This window comes from Thamnophis sirtalis, unplaced genomic scaffold (assembly GCF_051295495.1).
Source record: "Thamnophis sirtalis isolate CommonGarterSnake01/CBP01778 unplaced genomic scaffold, rThaSir2_p1.2 scaffold_4, whole genome shotgun sequence".
In the NCBI taxonomy this organism is placed as follows: Eukaryota; Metazoa; Chordata; class Lepidosauria; order Squamata; family Natricidae; genus Thamnophis; species Thamnophis sirtalis.
The window spans coordinates 41,033,670-41,056,191 of NW_028261384.1; the positions used below are offsets into that span (position 1 = coordinate 41,033,670).

The window sequence follows — 22,522 nt, forward strand, 5'->3', positions numbered from 1 at the left end:
TCAAGATTATTCTATCCATTAACATACTCCTCAATTCTTGGAATTAATGCTTGAGAGACAAATCCTTTTCCATTATCTCTATTACAGGCTTGTAGAACTGGAAGATGGCTTGAGTTAAAGTCTATTTTTCATCCTAAAACAACTACTTCATTGTGTTGTTATAGAGTAAAAGGGCAACTATCACCCAAAGCTCATTGGAATAAAATTATGGAAAACATAGAATAATATTTGATTGAACCATAAAGGTAAAAAACCATATACATACAAAATAAATCATTAGTATCTGTAGAGGAAACTACATATACTGTGATACAAAATGGTATTATGCAGTTGACTTTGACTTACCAAACATTGGTAGGATGTATGTGATTTTTGTATACTAAATTCTGGAAGCTTGAAATAGAGAACATGAAATCTTATATTGTTAATCATTTTTAATTATTATAAACACTGTCTTATTTTATGTTAAGTGTACCTTTTCTTATAACAGTAATATCATTGGTCTGTCTTACTCCCTAGCAGTAATTAGATTTCATTGTGATAAACTACTCAGCTTTCAGTCTCATAACTTATTCACTTGGGAATTGAGTTACTGCCTCATGAAATGGAGGATTGGTTTATTTAATTACTTAATTAAATGTTCTAACTTGGTCATTGCTGAAATGCATTTGGATTCACTAGTGACATTTGGAAATGTGTGACTATTTTCTCTAAGCTCTTGTTTTTAATAATCTCTTCCTCTATCCTGTTTTTAATTGTACTGTATTTTTAAGTTTAAAAGGCTGTGTTCCTAGACAAAGTGCAAATAAATAAGCAAATTGTTTTCAAGATTTACTTTATTTATTATGTACATTTGTTTCCTTTGACTCTAACCAATCAATCCAACCTCAAAAAGACTCAGAGAAAAGAACAGAAATTCTAGGACTTTCCAAGAACTGAAGCAAAATTAAGAGATCTGCTCAATTTATCAAAAATATTCTTGAAAATAATAATTACCATATTATAAATTAAAATTAGACCTACAGTTGCAGAGAATAAAGCTTATTTAAAGGTTCACATAGTAGGAACTGTGATAGCACAGTGGTTAGAATGTAATACCACAGGCTACCTCTGCTTCACTGCCAGCAGTTTGGCAGTTTGATTCTCACAGGCTCAAGGTTGACTCAGCCTTCCATTGTTCTGAAGTTGGTAAAATGATAACCCAAATTGTTGGGGGCAATAAACTGACTCTGTAAACCGCTTAGAGAGGGCTGTAAAGCACTATAAAGTGGTATATAATTCTAAGTGCTATTGCTATTAAAACAATCACATTTGTCCCTTCCTGTTGGCTACAATCTTTTCATATAATCCCTGTATTCCTTAGTTGGCTTAACTTTCCTCAGATTTCTGAGAAGCCTGTTTTTGTGAAATTTTAAATCAGTTTTCTAATTGTCACACACCAATACAACTAAGCCAATTAGTAAGTTTTGCAGTTACTGCATATTCTCTGTTTAGTCCCGCCTTTATTTCCTGCTTCCTACATTTTCTTTCTTCATGTTAAACTTTAGTTTGTAAACTCTTTGGGTGTCAGAATTTTGCACATCCCATCCACAATTATCTGAGACATATAACATCCCAGAAAAGACATTTTCTGTTTTATCTATTCTGTGTGCTGCTCTGAATAACATTTCATCTGATGAGCTGTTGTATAATTTGATCAATCAATCTATCAATTTACCCCCATTCCCTGCATTCCTCCAATATTGTCAACACTACAAGATAGGCAACAGTGAAAATAATGCATTTCCTCCCCAAACTGTTTCTTTTCTAGTTGAAGAGTGGACATCTGAAGTGTTGTCAGAAAAGTTATCAAGAGGTTCAAGATGGTGATTGCAGCCATACAATTAAGACCCTGGTGTGTGTGTGTGTGTGTGTGTGTGTGTGTGTGTGTATAACATTTAAAAGGGGCAGAGCTTTAGTAATTGACCACTATTTCTCTCTCCCCACTCCCCATGCCACGAAGTTGTCTCTGCAGGAAACATAATATGGAAATGTTCTGGTTCTAAGATAAGGAGTAATTAAATGGATTTGTCATCAATTTGGTATTAACTTACATGCTGCAATTTGGTTCCAGGAATTTGAACACCTAACCATATTAAATTTAGTTTTGAAGATAAAAATATTAAGATTTAAATCTAATGGAATATTTAAGCAAGACTTAAAAATCAATCTGCCAATTTCAGTGCTGTTTTTATTTCTATCACCATATATTTATTTTATATTATAAATAGTTTAACATGCTGAAATTAAAATGAAATGGGTGTAATATAGAACTGATTATTCTTATATGGTTGCCTAATTAGGAAGAATTAATGGCTAGAATGGTTAGGGTGGCCTAGGAGTTGAAAACTAACATATCTGAAGGGTTTCAGATTACAGAAATATAATTCAATCAAGAAATGGATATTGCATGGTATTATCATCATATACTTTATGATCTTTCATTGCTTCTTTGTTTCATAAGAAGGAAGAAAGGACCAGGTAGCCATAATTTTTTAAAATGTCATGGTGGAGTTATCACATAGCTTTTGAATAGTTAAAACCCTGTAGGAAAAGCTGCATTCAAAAAGAGCTGTGAAAATGAATTCAGTCTTTAGGAAACTGTATGGAAAATAAGTATGTCACAAGGAGAAACACTTTTTTATTATTACGATTGCTTTGTTCTATAAAGGTTAAATAATACTTTCTTTTTCCTTTAAACTGTGCTTTTAAAAAAATGCATTATTACTATGAAGCAAGTTGTATGGGGTACAAGAATATTAGATTTTCCATATTATTAACAAATGTCACATTTTGTTAGTCAAAGTTCTGTTTAAATCATAGAAAGAAAACGGATTTCATGGGAAAGCTTATATATGTTATGAAATATAATTGCTATAATGGGAATCAATAAAAGCAGAGACAAGAGTATATATGTTCATAGATTCATGCATTAGAAATGTATGGAATTGTACTGTTAGAAGGTAAAAGCCTTCATGGCATCTTCTAGTCAGACCACATATTAATCTTGGCTTTCCCTGACCCCCAGGAAAGCCCAGGTCACACAAAAGAAGAACCACCTGAGTCTTTCAGTCAAGTCTGACACTTTGAATGAAACTGATAGGAGATTGGCAGACATCTCAATCAAAACCTCTAGAAATTCCCTCAGGACATGGAAATCCTCTATACCCATATAGACAATAAAATTGGTCAAAGGTTACAAGCCCATTCACACCAGATAACTCACCTATTAATAATCAAAAAGTTCCCTTCCTCCCTATAACTTACACCTTCAGTTGCAATGTTAATTAAACAAGAATCCAATTGATATGGTAATGAGTGGAAATATTTGGCAAGCTCAGCAGGGTGCCTTACACTGAGTATCCTCTTTTTGGCCATCCAATTAATTGCAGTTTGCAATAATTCCTAGAGGGGTGGGTGGGCAAGAGGAAGGTAACTATCCTGGAAGGAGGAAGAGGAAGGTAACTATCTCAAACCTATAGTTTGATAGCAAACTGTAGTTGCAAACAGAGCCTACTTTTTGATTGCTATACTAAATGTTATGTTGCCGAAATAAATTCTGCTCTGCTCAGATTTTCCCTGTTTGTCCCCTAGATTCAAACTCAAAACTTTCCTCTAACATATGTGTGAATATTTCTTTATATTGTACAGTGTGTTTATGTAAAATGTTAGGTAAAATACAAAATTAGGAACCAATGCTCCATGTACAGTAATAATGAATGCTACACGTGCATTCAGTTAGTAGAAGTATATGGGCACAAGCAGTAAACGATCAACGGATGGACAGAATAAATAAAGGAAAATCAGAAGAGGAGAAAATTATCTGAAGCAAAGTTAAAGAGTAAGGTGACCAGATTTTTCAGATTGGTAAAGAGGGACACTTTTGACCCCGGGGGTGGGGTGGGGACCTATAAAATTTTATACGGAACAACAAATTTTTTTCATACAACACAAAAATAGTATTGTAATATTTTTTTTATTTCAACATAAGCATGAGGATGCTGCAACGGTCGCTAAGTGTGAAAATGGTCGCTAAGTGTGAAAAATGGTCATCAGCCACTTTTTTCAATGCCATTGTAACTTTGGCCACTAAGCCCATTATACCACCTTTCTTGCCACAGTTCTTAAGTGAATAACTGCAGCTGGTATTTTGTATTTTGGATAGAATCTTTTTTTAAATAGTCTAAGACAATTTAAAAGAAGAATCCACACAGAATAAGTTGAAGTAAAACATTTCAAACTATTCTTTCTATGCACAATATATTTCAAAGTATTGTGCATGGAATTTTTAAACATGGTTTCACTTCAATTTATTTTGGATAGAATCTTTTATTAAATAGTGTAAGACAATTTAAAAAAAAGAATCCACACAGAATAAAACTATTTTAAAAAATCCTATGCAGAATAAATAAAATATTATTTTAAAATACATTAAAAAAATAAAAGAAAAAAACCCAGCTCACTTACCAGCAGGCACAAGTGAGCACTCCAAGTCAATCCAGAATGATGTAGATGTTAATACAAAGAACTGAACAAATTAAAATGGTAAAATTAGTCAGGGAAATATTTTTCAAAGAAACTTTGCCACCATTTTTCCCACACGAGCCAACCTCCAACCTCCGTGCCCCTCCCCTCCAGAAAATCCAGGAAGGAACACTCGCGGCTTCTCTAGCCAAGTATTTCCTGGAGCTCTATGGTACTTGGTCATTTTTTCTTATTAAATGAGGTAAAAGGGGCGCGGGAGGTCCATTTCGTTGCTTTAACGTTTTAATATCTTCAATGAAAGTACTGAGACAGAGAACGGGGTTAGACAGGGTGTCTTTTGTCTTGCCCCGGTTCGGATTTCTTAAGCAAATCCACTGGGCTTTCAACATGAAGCCAGAAAATCAGGACTTTTTAAAAACGCCCCGGGATACGGGACAAATTGTTAGAAATCATGACTGTCCCACCGAAATCGGGACATCTGGTCACCTTATTAAAGAGGAATTCGAGAGTTTTGGACATACAGTAGTCCCACATACTTCTGTCTTTGGCCTCTTTAGCCCAAGAACATTGGTCATCTCCTGCCCTATATTATATTTTAAAAGTTTTTGATCTCACATATAAAGTTTGATACATTCATCAATTCAATATTTTGCAATCCAAAATGAGAATTCACATACTTAACATCTGTCTTTGCTAATCTGACATCTAAACATTTTAAACCTTAATTCCCATCGTACATGCCACTGACCATTCTGGTATAAGCGAATGAAAGTTGCATTCCATAGTTTTTTTAAGATGTAGGTCTGAATGTGAATAGATCAGTTTTATATTCTCATTAGAAAAAGTTCATGTATAATTTTCAGTTGATAAGGACATTCCGCTCCCTTTCATATGTACTCATGTATCTTCCGTCCTATATTTGTGATTTATTTTTTTTCTTATTTTTTTTTCTTCCCATTTAGTACTTTACGTTTATTGCCACTATATTTCCTTGTGTCAATTTCAACCCTCTGCTGAAGTCTGTCTTCATGCTTTCTCTTTTTTAAAAAATCTTCCTAATCATTGGGCATGTCTCTCTCCACAAATGATTGAACTTCTTTATAAAAACATATTGATGTGAGGAATTAGTACAATGGTTTGATGATTTGCTCATGCTCTTGTGTTTTTCTGATTTGCTATAAATATATGCAGCTATCTTCACTAGCCCACATATTCCATTCCATTATCACTGAGCTGTTAGCACCTTAATTGCCTCTTGTCTTAGGGCTAAGCATGTTAATTCACTGTAGACCAAAGACATTGTGGTAGATTATGGTCTAATATAAAGAGGAGGAATTCAGATCCCTCTTGTTAATGTAAGATGAATACTAGACTGGTAATGCCTAACTGGATGCAAATAGTTAGCATCCCATTCCAGCAGTTTTGTTTAGTTGGCTGGGTTAAATGTAAGTATGGGGGAGAGAATGTTACTTCTCCTGCAAAATATCATACATAATTTTGCATTGTTATATAGTAGATTGAGCTCTGATAGCAAATAAATCAATTTCCACATCACTGTAGGCAAGACCACCAGCCATCTGTTTGGCTTATATCAGCAATACAAAGGCTTTCCAAGCAGAATGCTGCTGACTCCCTCTCCAGAGGCCTGTCCTCTCTTGCAGACTAGGGGCAGAGGCAACCACCATATCATAGCATTTCCATTGCACCAGCTGAGATAGCTCATCCCAGTGGCTGCTCTCTGGAGGCAGGCAAGAAGGCTGCCATGCTGCTTTACAGTGTGTTCAGCTGCTATCAGGATTTATAGAGTAATTGAGAGGAAGGGGATGGTAGGACTCCAGGGATTGGTTACAGGGGAGAAACCTTTCATCTTCAGGTCATCTAACAGCTGTTGGGTGGCTTGTGCAGGATGACATGAGTGATGGTCGAAGCCCAGTGATTGAAAGACAGCACACAACCAAACACAAGGCACACAATGCCTACAATAATAAACACTAATTGGCAATTTGACCAGGCACCAACAGAAATGCAACAGAAAGAGGAAAAAGAAGAGAACCTGGAAAATAGGCTTTAGGCAGTCAGATGGTAAACTGAAGCTGACAAAACAAAACAAAATTAGACACATTTGCTATTATAATTACTATTATCACTATTATTTTAAACATTTGGGAGGGGGGAATCTCCATTATAGGAATTCAAAATGCACCCAGCATCAACCCAACCTCAATCTGTGAATTGAGTGCAAGATGCAGTCATTGCTTCAAAGTCAAACAGAAACTCGTACAGTACTCTCTAAAAAAACAAATGACTCTTGAAATGATTATTAAGAAAAAGGAATATTCAGGCAAGTCGTCGACTTATGAGCACAAACATTTATGTTACTAAGCGAGAATTTTGTTAAGTTTGTTTCGTCCCATTTTACAACCTTTCTTGCCACATTTATTAAGTGAATCACTTCAGTTGTTAAATTAATAACACAGTTGTTAAGTGAATTTGATTTCCCCATTGACTTTGCTTGTCAGAATGTTTCAAGAGATGGTCACATGACCCCAGGATACTGCAACCATCATAAATATGAATCAATTGTCAAGCATCCGAATATAAATTACGTGACATAAGGATGTTGCAATTGTCATAAGTAACTTTTTAGTGCCATTGTAAGCAATAGCAATATCTCTTAGACTTATATACCACTTCATAGTGGTATATAAGTCTAAGTTTCTGATTCTGTAAACTGCTTAGAGAGGGCTTTTAATCAGCATATTGCACCCAACAATCTGGGTCCTCATTTTACCCACCTCAGAAGGACGGAAGGCTGAGTCAGTCTTGAGCTGGTGACATTTGAACTGCTGAACTGCTGCTAGCAGTCAGCTTAAGTAGCTTGCAGTTCTGCACTCTAACCACTGTGCCATCTTGGCTCTAAACTTTGAATGTAAATTGAGAACTACCTATATTGCATATTCATTATAAGAAGGTAATTTTTTCTTAGCTGCAGGTATTCCATAGTAGCCAATTTTAGCCAACTACTTAGAATTAAGAGTCACAATCTGAGCAACACAGCTGCTAGACCCATGGCTGTGAGCCCCAATGTTAACAACATTACCTTATATTAGTATCGAATGGACTTATGCAAAAGCCTGAGAATCGTCAAATGATAAGCCATTGCATTATCTTTGGATGGCTGCAGTTCCTCGATTTTTAAATAACTTGTAAGAAATGCTTTTCAAAGGCTGGGAACAGATATGTTGTCTATGCAAAGCATATATATTATTAGTAAGCCATTATGGTGCCTCTTCTTTGAAAAAGGAAAATAAACATTTCTAACCAGTTTAATAAATTATACATATATAAATGCACACTATTTCTTTTCAAATAAGCAAATTACTAAAGAAAGGGAAGAGAAGGGAAGGAAGAAAAGAAATTCCAATTAAATCTAATTTATTAAGAACACCATAGTGTTTCCATTCTCAGGAAACAAAATACAAATCTTAACCCACTGATACCATAAATACATTCTGCTAACCCAATTACAGGGGAAATGCAATGTCATTCACAGGAATCCTGGAATAATGAAAAGGGGTAACTGAGAACCTCTCTTTGAGCAAGGGGGCATTTTCATGTTCCCAGAATGCTATGCAGGCTTCTCACATTTATGTATTTTATTGGTTTATTGCTGCTCTGGAGGAAATAGCTTAGATATAACACACAAATGCTGCATATTCCTGAAATAGGACAGTGAGGAATGTGTTGCAAAAATATATGCAACCACATTTTTCTATACTACTTCATCAACACATATAGGTCACAAGACATCTTTTCCTGGATTCAAAAGATGCATTGAAGAATGATATAGAAAAATAGAAAATTATTCAAGTATCTGCTGTATGAAACTGTAGATTAGCTGATCAAAATATGAACATTTATGGAAGACTAGGGCTCAATCATGTCTGCTTATTCTAAATGACTGGCTGCTGTTTTCTCTTTTGGTAGCCTTATCCAACTTATCCTTCTGTAAGGTTTGAGAATACATCCAAGTCACATTGAGCCAAACAAGAGACTAAACAAGAGGCTTGAATAACAATCAGTGTTTAATCTTTGATCAAAGTTTAAAGACATGATGGTCAGTTGTTCCCCCCATACCCCAAGGATATGCAGGGAAGGACTACCCTTCAAAGAAGGTGTAGCTCCTTTTTATACAGTTAGAGACATAATAGAATAATATCCTGGGTTTATAATACTCCTTACTAGCCTTATCAGCATTATCTCTTTCCTCTGTTCCCAGGATTGGCCAATTGGCCCTCTGTTGTAAGGGGCACAGATCAAAGATGAGATTCTCAGGCAGAAGGGAGACATATCAAAGGTGTTGGTTTTACAGCTCTTTACAGCTTTGTTCCAGGATAAATTCTATGCCTATTGATTGCAGATTGATAAATTCAAATGGCAAAGATTTGACATTTGCCAGATACCTTACAAATACAAGGCGTAATGTATGTGTGTTACACAAAACAAATATTTCTATTAATCAACAAGTTTGTATCCTTATTACTATTCCTCTTCATTTCAATATTTCTTACTGGAGTTGAATTTCAAGGCCTAGTAAAAGATACCTGCTATAAACATCAGAATTTTTTGGATGCTTCCAAATAACTTTCATACACAACTTTAAGATGTCCTCATTGTTCTCCTACAGATAGATTCTTTCAAAGTTTGTTGTCAATATGCTTCATTAAAGAATATTGTGGTATTACTTTTCTGATTTGTACACATTTAGCAGGTAGCAAAGGTTAAGGATACAGTATGTATGTATGCATGTATGCATGTATGCATGTATGCATGTATGCATGTATGCATGTATGCATGTATGCATGTATGCATGTATGCATGTATATGTATATGTATATGTATATGTATATGTATATGTATATGTATATGTATATGTATATGTATATGTATATGTATATGTATATGTATATGTATATGTATATGTATATGTATATGTATATGTATATGTATATGTATATGTATATGTATATGTATATGTATATGTATATGTATATGTATATGTATATGTATATGTATATGTATATGTATATGTATATGTATATGTATATGTATATGTATATGCATAGATGTGTGTGTGTGTGTGTGTGTGTGTGTGTGTGTGTTTGTAGATTTTCACGGGTGTAGGTATGCTGGTCTTGTTGTATTTGGGTCTTTTTCCATGTAAGATTTGTCTTGGCAATGTTTCGGGGGTGTGGGGAGTGCTGGCTTTGTTTCAGTAAGTGGATTGATTGGCTGTTTAGTTGCATCCTGATTGATAGATGGAGTTGATATTTGTAGATTGGTCAGCTGTTTCGTATCATCCTGTGTGGCTGAGGTGCCGATTGTGCTGATAAATAAATACATAAATATAATATAATATAGTAATATAATAATACAATACAATACAATACAATACAATACAATACAATATAATATAATATAGCTCTAAATAGATCTATACTAGTCTCCCTTTATTTATCAGCAGAAATGCAACACACACACCTATCTACCTACCTACCTACCTACCTACCTACCTACCTACCTACCTACCTACCTACCTATCTATCTATCCATCCATCTATCTATCCATCTATCTATTTATCTATCTATAGGCTGGTCTTGTTGTATTCAGGTCTTTTCCCGTGTAAAGAGCGAAACACCCCCACAACATGAATAAATAAGACCAGCATACCTACACCCGTGAAAATCTACGGAAAACATAAACACACACAGACATTTGTTTTCATAAATTTTCACGGGTGTAGGTATGCTAGTCTTGTTTTATTCGAGTCTTTTCCCATGTAAGATTGAGATTTTCTTGGCAACATTGCAGCAAGTTCCCACTCACCATCTTCAGGCTGGTGTTTTGGTTTCGTATTTGTGTGAGTAAAGCGTGGTCGGAGCTGCCGTCATTCTATAAATCTTGGTGGAGAGGTGTGGAGTGCTGGCTTTGTTTCAGTAAGTGGATTTATTGGATGTGTGGTTGTATCATGATTGGTAGATTGGTGCTGATTGGTGCTGGCTGTGTGTCCATTGTTGTTTTGTGTTGTAACGGCCTGGGTGGTGGTTGGGGCTCGTTGGTTGACTAGGGCTGGTTTCCAGATTCTGGTAGATGGAAGGTATCATCACATTTATTCATGTTGTGGGGTGTCTCTCTATTTTGATAGCTTCATAATTATTCTCTTGTTGAAGTGTTCAGTTTTGGAAATTAATTTGGTTCCTTCAAAATTAATTTCATGTCTTAGTCAACAAACGAGCCCTACCCACCACCCAGGCCATTACAACAAAAAACAACAATGGACACACAGCCAGCACCAATCAACACCAATCTACCAATCATGACACACCACACAGCCAATCAATCCACTTACTGAAACAAAGCCAACACTCCACACACCCTCACCAAGATTTATAGAAAGACGGCAGCTCCGACTACGCTTTACTCACACAAACACAAAGCCAAAAACACCAGCCTGAAAAATGGTCAGTGAGACCTTACTAAAACATTGCCTAGACAATCTCAATCTTACACGGGAAAAGACCCAAATACAACAAAAGACACACACACACACACACACACACACACAAAATTATGTGTGTGTGTGTGTGTGTGTGTGTGTGTGTGTGTGTGTATAATTTCATTCTTTGACAAAGTGATTAAATTAGTAAATCAGTGAAATGCTTTGAACATACAGTAGTATTCTTAGACTTCATCAAGGCATTTAACAAAGTAGACCACTCTTGGTAAGCTAAAAAAAAAGTAGGATAGACAGCATCACCACCAGATGGATTTGTAATTGGCTGACAAACTGTACTCAGCACGTAGCTCTTAATGGTACTACATCTACATGGAGGGAAGTAAGCAGTGGGATGCCACAAGGTTCCATCTTAAACCCAGTACTTTCAATATCTTCAAAATGACTTAAATGATGGAATAGAAGGGAACCCATCAATTCTGCAGATGACATTAAGCTTACAGGAATAGCCAACATCCCAAAAAACAAGCTTGGATTCCCAAAAGATCTTGACAGATTTGAACAATGGGCCCTATTAAAGAAAATGAAATTTGATGCAAAGCAAAGCAGGGTTTTACACAGGAAGACAGGAAAAAACAAAGGTACAAGTACAGATTAGGTGAAACCTGACTCAAAAACAGTAATGGTGAGAGGGACTTTGGTGTTCTAGTGGATAATCACTAAAATATGAGGCAGCAGTATGAGGCAGCAGCCAAAAAAAGCTAATACAATCCTTGGTTGCATAAACAGAGACACAGAATCAAAATCAAGTGAAGTATTAGTACCGCTTTATAAAGCCTTAGTAAGACCACACCTGGAGTACTACACCCAGTTTTGGTCACTGATTATAAAAATATTATCGAGACTTTGGAAAAAGTGCAAAGAAAAGCAACTAAGATGATTAGAGACTTGGAGGCTAAAACATATGAAGAACTATTGCAAGATTTGTTTTGGCCAATCTAGAGAAAGAAGGACTAGAGGGGGACATGATAGCAGTATTTCAGTATTTGAGAGGCTGCTACAAAGAGGAAGTGGTCAACTTATTTTCCATTGCATCAGAGGGCAAGACAAGAAACAATGGATGGAAACTAATGAAGGAAAGAAGCAATCTGGAATTAAGGGGAAAAAATCATAACAATGAGGGCAATTAACCAGTGGAATAGCTTGTCTTCAGAAATTGTAAGTGGTTCATCACTGGAGGTTTATAAGGAAGGGACAGGGCAGTCGCTTGTCTGAAGTCACTTGACTCTCCGCAGAGTCCCTAGGGAGTGGGCGGCATACAAATCTTATTAAATTGGAAATTGGAAATTGGAAATGGTGTAGGGTGTTCTGCTTGAGCAGAGGATTGAACTAGAAAAAGGGAGATCCTTTCCCGTTCTATTCTGATTGATTTTGATTGTTATCTTTGTAGAAGACCGAAGGAATGTATGCCGCCCTGAATCCTTCCCGGAGAAGGGCGGCATACAAATAATAAAATTCAATTCAAAATTCAATTCTTCTAATTCCTAAAAATATTTATCTTCAAGTTATCTAATATTAGGATTATTTGATCTGGATACTGCAGGTTCCTTTGAATCTTAATGATAACATCCAGAGCTTTATTCCTCCCCCTGCCAATAAATATCAAACCGGTTTATTGTGAGTGCAGTGACAGAGCCAAGACCGACTGGAGTTTCAGTGTTGCTCACCATAATTTCCTTCATTCAAATTCCATGCAATGGATATCAGAAACAATTGTAATCTTGGATATTTCATATTGTTGCCATTATTCATTAAACCATCATTATTCACTAAACCATCATTCAAGTCACAGTTTGGGAAATAAGGATGAACTATTTCTCCTTTTTTTTCAATTTTGCACTTAAGTTTGGTTAAGTGAGATTTTTTAATAAAAAGTTTTCCTTAAAAAGTATTGTGGTGTTTATTTTTCTCCAAACAAATGTATTTGTGTGTGCAATTATGTCTAATATACACAAAGATTGCTAATAATTTTCATTTATGGAACACATTTTGTATGGTATTTTCATATTTGTATTCTCTCCAATACATTTTTATTGCTGCCCCTAATCTATTTACTGGTAAGAATGTGTATCATTCAGCAAATAAGCATTCAAGTGTAAATTATCCACTTCCCTAGTTTTAGATGCACATTAGTATGAATATGACAAATTTTAAGAGGAAATCTTTTTATCCATAAGGACTGTTCTTTTTCAAAGGAGTTATAAAGATTGTATCAATGAAGAGAAATATATAGGTAGTTCTCCATTTACAACTGTAAATAACTGTTCATTATATAAAGTTGTGACAGTCATAAAGCGGGACACCATAGATCCATTTTTTACCGCCATCATTAAGCAAACCCCACAGTTGTTAAATAAATCCATTGTTCACTATAGGGTGTTTTTGCTGAAAACTGGAAGTAAACATTAGTTTTCCGCATGTTAGAAAGCATAGTCGCATGTCCATAGGATAAAGGTAAAGGTTCCCCACACACACATGTGCTAGCCTTTCCCAACTCTAGGGGGCGGTGCTCATCTCCGTTTCAAAGCCAAAGAGCCAGCGCTGTCTGAAGATGTCGCCATGATCATGTGGCCGGCATGACTAAACACTGAAGGCACACAGAACAATGTTACCTTCCCACCAAAGGTGGTTCCTATTTTTCTACTTGCATTTTTTATGTGCTTTTGAACTGCTAGGATGGCAGAAGCTGGGACAAGTAACGGGACCTCACTCCGTTACGTGGCACTATGGATTCAAACCGCTGAATTGCCAACCTTTCTCATTGAGAAGGTCAGTGTCTTAGCCACTGAGCCACCGCGTCCCTCCCACATGACCATAGGATGCTACAAATAATCAGAAATGTGAGCTGGCTGTTAAGTGTCTGAAATATGACCATGTGACTTGGGGGAGCATCATTAGAACTTTGGAACATGATTGAATGTATCCTTTGGTGGTGGTGGTCCTTCATAAGCTGGAATGGTTACTGACTAGTTCTAAATCAAGCCCTTCATGTCTCCCTTAAAACATATAATTCAAGGCAAATTTCTTGTTCTTCTGCTCATTTCTGTGAATGAGACGAATCAAATTCTGGTAAAAAATGTATAAATAACTCATTTATAAATTAACCAATGTATGATATTTTACATGTTAAATAAATTGTTGCAAATATGTGTCTATTCTGCCTGCCTCCCCTACTAGCTTTTTCACCAAGGATTGCTTTTGCAGTGAATGTTGCAACTTCTCATGCACGTTTGAACTAATGATAAGGAACATTATTGTCACTCAGGTAAATTTATAACATCATTGCATCTGAAATGAAATGTGAATTATTCTAGGATACTTGCACATACCCAGGCAGGTAGCTTGTGGCATCCATTCTAACAACTAGAGACTGTAGCCCAGGGCTGGGTGTGATTGCATGGGAAAATAAACTCAATTTTTCAAGATACAAACCAAATGCTTCACAAATTGGTCATGTTCCATTTAACTCATATTAATCTGCATTGTATCTCCTAGGGGCAGAAAATGCTCCATTCTCTTCCTTTTTTTAATTCATATAATTTGTTTTGTTTTATTTTTGATAAAACATATTAAAAAGTGGGTATGAAATTATAATAAAAGGAAATTCCCCCCTCACCCACAGAAAAATGTTATTCATTTAATCAGCTACTATTTTAACTGAAGCAACTTTTTTTCTCACCATATCCAACACAATGTGTATTGGTAGAGTAATCTAACATGTAATAAATTTCTTAAAGGCCAAACAAATTTATCTCATGTAACTAGCATAAGGATTTCTGAACATTTAGTTTCAGGATTTTTTTTTAATCAAATGGTGAACACCTCTTTAAAATAAAAGATTAAGGGAAGCTTACTATTTGTCCTCAACTAGTATTCAGATTCTTGGACTATGAAAGACACAAGAAGCTACAGTAGACACTGAGTTCTGTTTCCTGTATTGCCATATAATTGAAACCCTACTATAGTTTTAAAAGAGTTGCTCTCTCTCTCTCTCTCTCTTCAGGATAACTTTAGTAAGAATGAGGGCTGTCTGGAGTGTTTGTTTGTGTGTGTGTGTGTGTGTGTGTGTGTGTGTGTGTGTGTGTGTTCTGTTACCATGGAAATCTCCCACTGCCTTTTTATTATGGAACTCCAAAACTGAGAGGAATTATTCTGCCAAATATATGTAGGTAAAAGTTGTAAATCTCTAGAATTCTAGAAATACACTTTATTTGGTCTTTAGCATATCTAACAGAATAGCTTGCCCTTTTAATGTAGAAGACAAGGGAACTAGGTTGTAAGTAACTTTGCAGAGGCCATAAGAACTCTGAACAGCTGCTAAATGACTGATCATTAAGCAAGAACTGCTGTATTGTCTGTGGGCTACCAAATCTATAAAAGGTCACTTTAGTGAGATGCTTCATGTTGTTGTGGAGAAGCATTGCCTGCCATGTAAAAGCTTAGTGGTGGTAGTATCTATCTTATTGAGATCTTTTACTTCATTGTGGAACCACTTCTGGCTGTGGAAAAGTGGAAGTGTATTAAAGCAATGTGAAGCAAAGCACTACAAAGATTTTGCTTCATTCTTTAGATGAGAAGCAGCTTCAAAGGGGTAATTTCCTCAAAGTGTTGCCCAAACAAGAAAACCTTTCAGAATTTTCCATAGCCTTAGGGGTTGGTGTTAGTTAAAAACAACCAGAAAAAAGCTCTCAAATTGCCTTCTTTTAACCCTATAAAATGTTTGACTAGAAAACAGGAAATAGCCTACAAAGATTAGTGGTGGCAACCAGGACAAAAGCTATATATTTAAATAAAGGAAATATAGTAGATTCTCCAGTCACATAGTTCACAGTTTTACTTTCAATAACATTAATCTTTACAGTTATAGCTTTGAAGAGTTTTTGATGGCCTGCATCCAAAACTTTTAAAAGTGATGTGGCTGTGAGATGATACTGTGAATAAAAAAATAGTGTTTGTTTTATCTCTCTTTCTATCTATCTGTATCTATCTGTCTGTCTGTCTGTCTGTCTGTCTGTCTGTCTATCGATCTATATCATTAAGTAATCTTAATGGCAAGCTAAGACAGATATGATATCACAAGTTTTAAAAAAATGATTTCACCAATCATTCTTTGGAAACTACCTAGAAGTCTTCCCTGTAAATGAGAACAGACGTTAAGCACAACAGATTTCTAAGCAAACAGTGGTGTTCTCCTTGAGCTTTGATCATGGTACAGCCCAGCCTCATCTGTGTTTTTGAAGTGAAATATTGTAAGATTGCTAATCAATATGAAGAGTGACAGGATCATTTGTCAAAGACAAGTCAGCATGGCAGCTGTTATTGCCAGTCTTCCCTTTTCTGTTTTGCTGGGGAGAGACCTGATTATTGGCCTTAGGCATGGCCATTCAAGCATTCTAGCCAGGCAATTCACTGTTGCATGAGAAAATAGTTACTATCCCTCTGATTTTTGCTAATATTCTTTGTGGTTAGCAGCAGTTGAAGGGAATAAGCTGCCAAGAGATTGGCAGGAAGTACATAGATTCAAACAATGGGATGTCAAAGACACTAGACACACTGCAAGAGACCAGATGATCTTTGAGAGATGAAAAACCTATTGACCTATAAACAGTAGATGACTGTTGTGTATGCGTTACCACTGGGTGGTAGATACTTTTGGATGGTTGTCTTGCTAGAAAGTCAGAGTTTTCAAAAGCTCCAGCAGATTGTAATGAACACCTCCTTCTGTTCTAGTCACAAACCAGAAAAGCAGCAGATCATTCTTTTAAAAAACTTCTCACAAATGATAAATATATGTGTCTATGAACACTTCTACCTACCACAGTTTTTTATAATAGTAATGCTCCAACATTTAGGAGCACAGGAGCTAAAGTATTGCATTGAGCTTCAGAGCTGTTGTGGAAATGAATCTAATTAGCCATAGGAGTTCAGTATTTAGTGCAAATGAGCAGACAGTTAAAAAGCAGATAGTTAAAAACAAAAGAAAAAAAGTAGAGGTAAGTAGTAAAGCTCAGGGAGTAGAACCAAGGATGAAAGAAAGTAAGTCACAGAGAAGTTAGTGAATGAAATTGGAGAAAAGTAACACCCATACCATAGGAAGTTTAAAAAGGTATCAGGTAAAAAGGTGAAGGAAGATTATCACAGGAGATATATGAAAATTTTCCTTAATCCAAGAAGTAATACAAGAATTGAATTTAAAAGTTATATATGAAATTGTGCAGTGTTGTTCAGTTGTTATCATTTTTAAAATATGCATGTTTCTTCTGATATTTAAATGAAGCTTAGGATGTGACATTTTTGAATAAAGTTGGGGGGTACAACTTATCAGTGGCTCAGTGGACACTTGTGCTATCAAGTTTCTTACTACTTGATAAATAGTTTAATCTTACATACTACAATCAGTAAGCATCTTCCAGCTTAAAGATGCTAGTAAAATCTATTATTTCTCTATAAATCAGGAATTACAATTCTGTACAAGGTAACTGCCTCTTTTTCTTTTTCAAGAAATAGATGCTGATTTTGCCAGGGCTCTTCCATTATATGCATACCTACAGAAGATCTGCTTCCATTTCCCCTTTTACTTAAGAACCAAAGAAAGTCTGGACAATCTTTAAAAATATGTTAATAATATATATGAAAACCTCTTCTCAGAAGGTGGTCATTTGGTATGAGTATATAAGTTTAAATTTTTAAAACTCAGTTGCCCAAAATGCAACAGTGGCAATACAAATGTAAAAAGTTAATTGGAAAAGTTTGAGCAATACAATGTTCTCTTTGAATTGATTTCCTTTCCTGTTCTCTTATGATCATTTCCTTTCCTGTTTAATAAAGACAGGACCAAATGACAATTAAAAACTCAGCACAAACCTGCTAGTATTTTTTCCTCCTGTCCTCACAATAGGAGGGAAGCACGCTGTTTTTGAAAAAAGCATACCTTTTACAAGATCAATGGAAAAGCTGCTCTTACATGAGGGTAGCTGCAGTTGGAAATGGTTATCTTCAACAACCTGCCAGGGACCAGAGAGAAAATCATTGCAAACCCTTTCAACTCTTTTTTTGGGTCTTTACCTTGGCAAATTTCCTCCAAGGGCATTACTTACTTTGGGTTCCCCCTCCCCCCTAAGCTTTGTATAGCTTTGACTGAAGATCAGTACACTCCTCCTATCTGGAATGGTTATCCTCATCCATCAATCACATAAGGTCACACATGGAGCAGTCAAGGAGAAAGGGGACATCCACCCATCTGATTCAACTAGATCAGTTGAATCAACCCAGGTGATCAATAGGTGAGAGATATTGCAGCCAAATTTTCCAGGGTCAGGATGTTGTGCAAATAATCATTTGCATTGATATAATTTTGCTGTCATAATTTCTATCCCTCCGTCCAGCCAAGCATTGTTTAATTTATTATTATTACTTGTTTTAACTTTCTGTGAACTTCCTTATATTCATTTTTGAATCATGGGGTATGAAAATAGAGAGAAGAAGCTTCTAGCAATTCCTTTCAAATATGGAAATCTTGGCTTTTAAGACTGTCCTTGGAAAAAACAAGAACATTTTGGTTTTGCAATGTTGTGCAATAAGATGATTTTTGGTACTAAATTATCTCTGATCCATAACTGCAACAATGCAAGGAAGCAAATCAATTTGAATTTTCCCATTGTTCATTCTCCACTCAATTCCAAATGGCAGCTTGAGATATTATTGAAAAGTCATCTTCATCTAAGATTTGGAGATTTTCCAAATGATATACCCATAATATACCTATCATTCAGGGAATAAATCTCAATTATATTTTTAAGTTTGCAATTTTATTTTATTTGTTCTTGAAATCATATTTAATGACATTGTCTTTTCATTGTGTTTCATTTGTGTCTTCAAGAACAAAGGGAAACATGCAAAATATCAATTATTACATCACAGTAGCGATCATTAGACAAGACTGTAATGGGCAAGAACAGGACTGATGTCACTGATACAGTTTTATAGCTACTTAGCTGCAAACTAATGCCCAACAAAAGGTGGGAGTGAACATTAACAATGATCTTCAATCTCAATTCTTTCTTTGTTTTACATTTTAGTTTAATGTAAGAAGCATCAGAAGAAATCCTGAGAGCCAAAAATTTAAATTAGTTACTTGTGCAGCCATAAAATGCCTAATTTATTTTTGACAAGATAATGTGTCTTATAAACAATTTACAACAAATTATATAATAGATTTTGATCTCTAATGTCATCTAATACTCAAGTGAAGTCATCATTTCATCATCTAATTTTAAATCTACATCTGAAAATAAGGAAAGTCTTGCTTGGCAAACATATTTTCCTTTCCACTTGTTAATATAGACATACATTAAATGTTTACCAATATATTCTGTGAAAATAGCTGATAGGAATGCAGTTAAACATCTGCAAAGATGTTTAACTGCAGAGGTTATGGGAAATAGACCTACAAGGGTCTTTCTGAATTTGAGGTCTACATCAAACATTACAAGCAACAGAAAGTTCTCTATGTAAATTTAGCCTGTAGCTAGTGGGCCACTTCCCCAAGTGCTCCACATTTTAATAAAAAGGCAGAACATTCTCATTGTTTAAATTGATTATCAGTCAGAGGGGCTATTCTTGGATTCACTTACATTCCACATTAACTATGGTCTGCTATTCAAGACTTTGACTTGACCTTTGCAGAATTGGGAGAGTGGGGAGAATGCAATCATAGAATAATGTAGGAGTAAAAGTATATGAAATAAAACCCCAGTGAAATATTTTAATAACAGTAGGAATGGTTTAATTAAAAATCTGGACCTTAAATGAATGAAACTACATTTATTTAACTATGGACTCAATTCAGGAAAGGAGAAAAATCTCTCTAAACATCTTTCCTTACTGGAAGATAGTAAAAAACAAACTGCTTACTAATACTTGAAGAAATACCAAGTAATTTAGCTTCTCAGAGGAATTCAAGTTCATGTATACGTAAAATATTTTCAGAAAAAAATTCAGAAAATTCAATTACCACTTAATGAAGGATAATTCAATTTTCTAGACCTGGCTGGAGTGATATCATCAGGGTTACCTATTGTCAAGTAATAAATACTGAAAGGCAACAATTGGTGTTAATTTTCTGATTGGTATAACTTTGGAATATACATATATACCCCCTTTGATGGATAGACAGTATCTAAATAGACTAGAATTGTAATATTTCCAGAAACTATTGTGAAAGAAACTTTCATCAAAACTGAGCATTGATCTCAAAAGAAAATAATGAGCACTATCACATTGTTACCCATTCAGTTTCCAAGCCTGTCCTGACATTGTTTATTGTCACGATGTATGTTTCCCACATTACAATAGAATATTGTCCTTGATATATGATCAATAAAGAGCAGAAATCAAGTTTTAAAGATCAGGTTCCAAAAACTATTGTGGCCCAGCAGCAGACGACTGAACTGTTGGTGGACTCTGACAGCGATGACCATTATGGAACTGCTCTGGAGGATGAAGAAGACTCTGGAGGGTGTTTGGAGTCAGAGCAGGGACTAGAAAGGCCTGTTGGCCACCAGGTGGCATCTGAGTTAGAGAGCAGTGAGGAGGAACAGAGGGAGGTTGTCTCTGATATGCGTGTGCGTAGAGCTGAGAAGAGAAGGGAGCAGCTGTGGAGAAGACATCATAGAAGGAAATAGGGACAGCTGGCTACTGTTGTGGCCCCTCCCAAAGAGTTTATAGGTGGAGCGACTGGAGGGGAATCTTTGCAGGAAACAACAGTCCATTTTACTAGCCGTTGAGAAAACATCCCGTAAGTCTAATCTTGGTTTCTTGAAGATAACATTCTAGGCTCCTAGCCAAGGGGTGGCTTTATCTCCATAATTAGTCGTGGCAGACAGCCAAGCCTGTGTCTGCATATTCATTAGAATCACAGGACAGAACAGTTTGTTTCCTGCCTTAAAACAAAAGCTGTAAATATCATCACCATGGAGCAGCTACGTGCCAAAAATGCACAACTTTCGCAACAGGTGGCTATGCTGCCCAGGTAGCACAGCTCCAAGATCACCCTGCTCCTCCCTCTCCTCGGAGGAAATGCCCGGTTGCAGTGCCTGATAAATTCGATGGCAACCAAGTAATGTTTCCAGCATTCTTGGGACAATGCCAGCTATTTATCAGCGTGAGAGCAGAGGATTTCCCCACTGACCAAGATAAAGTGGGGTTTATCTCAGCAGCTTGTTGGGCGATGCCACTGCTGGTCCAGGCTAGCCCTATGCTGGATAACTTCAGGGGGTTCTGTGACCACCTCCGGTTAATGTATGAGAACCCCATTAAGACGAAGATGGCTACCTGACGTCTGAAGACTCTGAAGCAGGGCGGGGGTTCCTTGCAGGACTACATCAGTGAATTTAGACTACTAAGCCAGGATTCGGCTTGGAATGAGGCAGTCCTCATGGACACATTTGATGATGGGTTGTTGGAAGAATCGCAGGATGAGCTGGTACGTGTGGGTAGGCCACTGAATTTCAATGCGTTGGTCCTCCTCCGTCTCCGGATTGATGCTCGGTTGCAGAGGTGAGGAATTCACCGCACGTCCCAGGAGAATAGGGTGGTTTTGGCCATGCGTGAGACTCCAACTCCATGGGAGGAGACCATGGAATTAGGTGCAGCCAAACCCCGCTTGCCAATAACGAAGAAAGACAGATGGCGCTTAGGGAGGGTTGTGTTTTTATTGTGGGGAACCTGGGCACATGGCAGCCTTTTTCCCCAAGATGAGATGAGGGGCATCAGTTACTGGACCTACACCCCAGCCCCAGAATGTTTTGTCAGGAAAGGCCCTCAAGCCCGATCTAAGGGACCAATGCCCCTGCTGTCTTCCAACATTGGGTCGGGTGCGCATCAATTCAGAGCCATGTTCAAAGACAGTGATTTGTGGGCCTCCCTGATACCCGATCCTGGCATCCTGAATAGTCCTGTCCAGCAGCCCACAGGGGATTCCGGCGCATGCTCTTGTCGACTCTGGGGCTATCACGAACTTCATGGATGAGGCGTTTGCAACCAGGTATGCGGTCCCTCTGTGTCTGGTAGATCCTCTTATGCTTGTGGAGACCATTGATGGCCAGGTGTTTCTGTCTGGACCTATCAAGGCTGCCACGCAACCCTTGCACCTGGTCATCAGGGCTCATGAGGAAGCCATCCAGTTCTACATTACCTCTGGCCTGCATTTCCCCATGGTCTTGGGCTTGGCTTGGCTTTGGGCACACGACCACAGATCATGTACCTGAAGAACCTTGTCACCTTTCCAGCCTTGCAATGTGTGGACCACACCCGTCATGTCTGTGCAGGCCAGCTGCTGAGTCCACCCGGGAGTCCTTGCCTTCCGACATAGCAGATTTTGCAGATGTGTTCAGCAAACAAGAAGCAGACCAATTGTCACTGCA

The 22,522-nt window shown here is 36.8% G+C and overlaps 1 protein-coding gene across 1 annotated transcript in view; it reads right to left on the reverse strand.

Annotated features, from left to right (window-relative positions):
* Positions 1–22,306, reverse strand: part of NPVF (neuropeptide VF precursor) — a 109,107-nt gene extending 86,801 nt beyond the window's left edge. Inside the window, exon 1 of the mRNA XM_087714377.1 lies at positions 22,031–22,306. Coding sequence (XP_087570503.1) covers positions 22,031–22,306 — 276 coding nt within the window. The remainder of the gene's footprint in view (positions 1–22,030) is intronic.
* Positions 22,307–22,522: the final 216 nt, after the last annotated feature.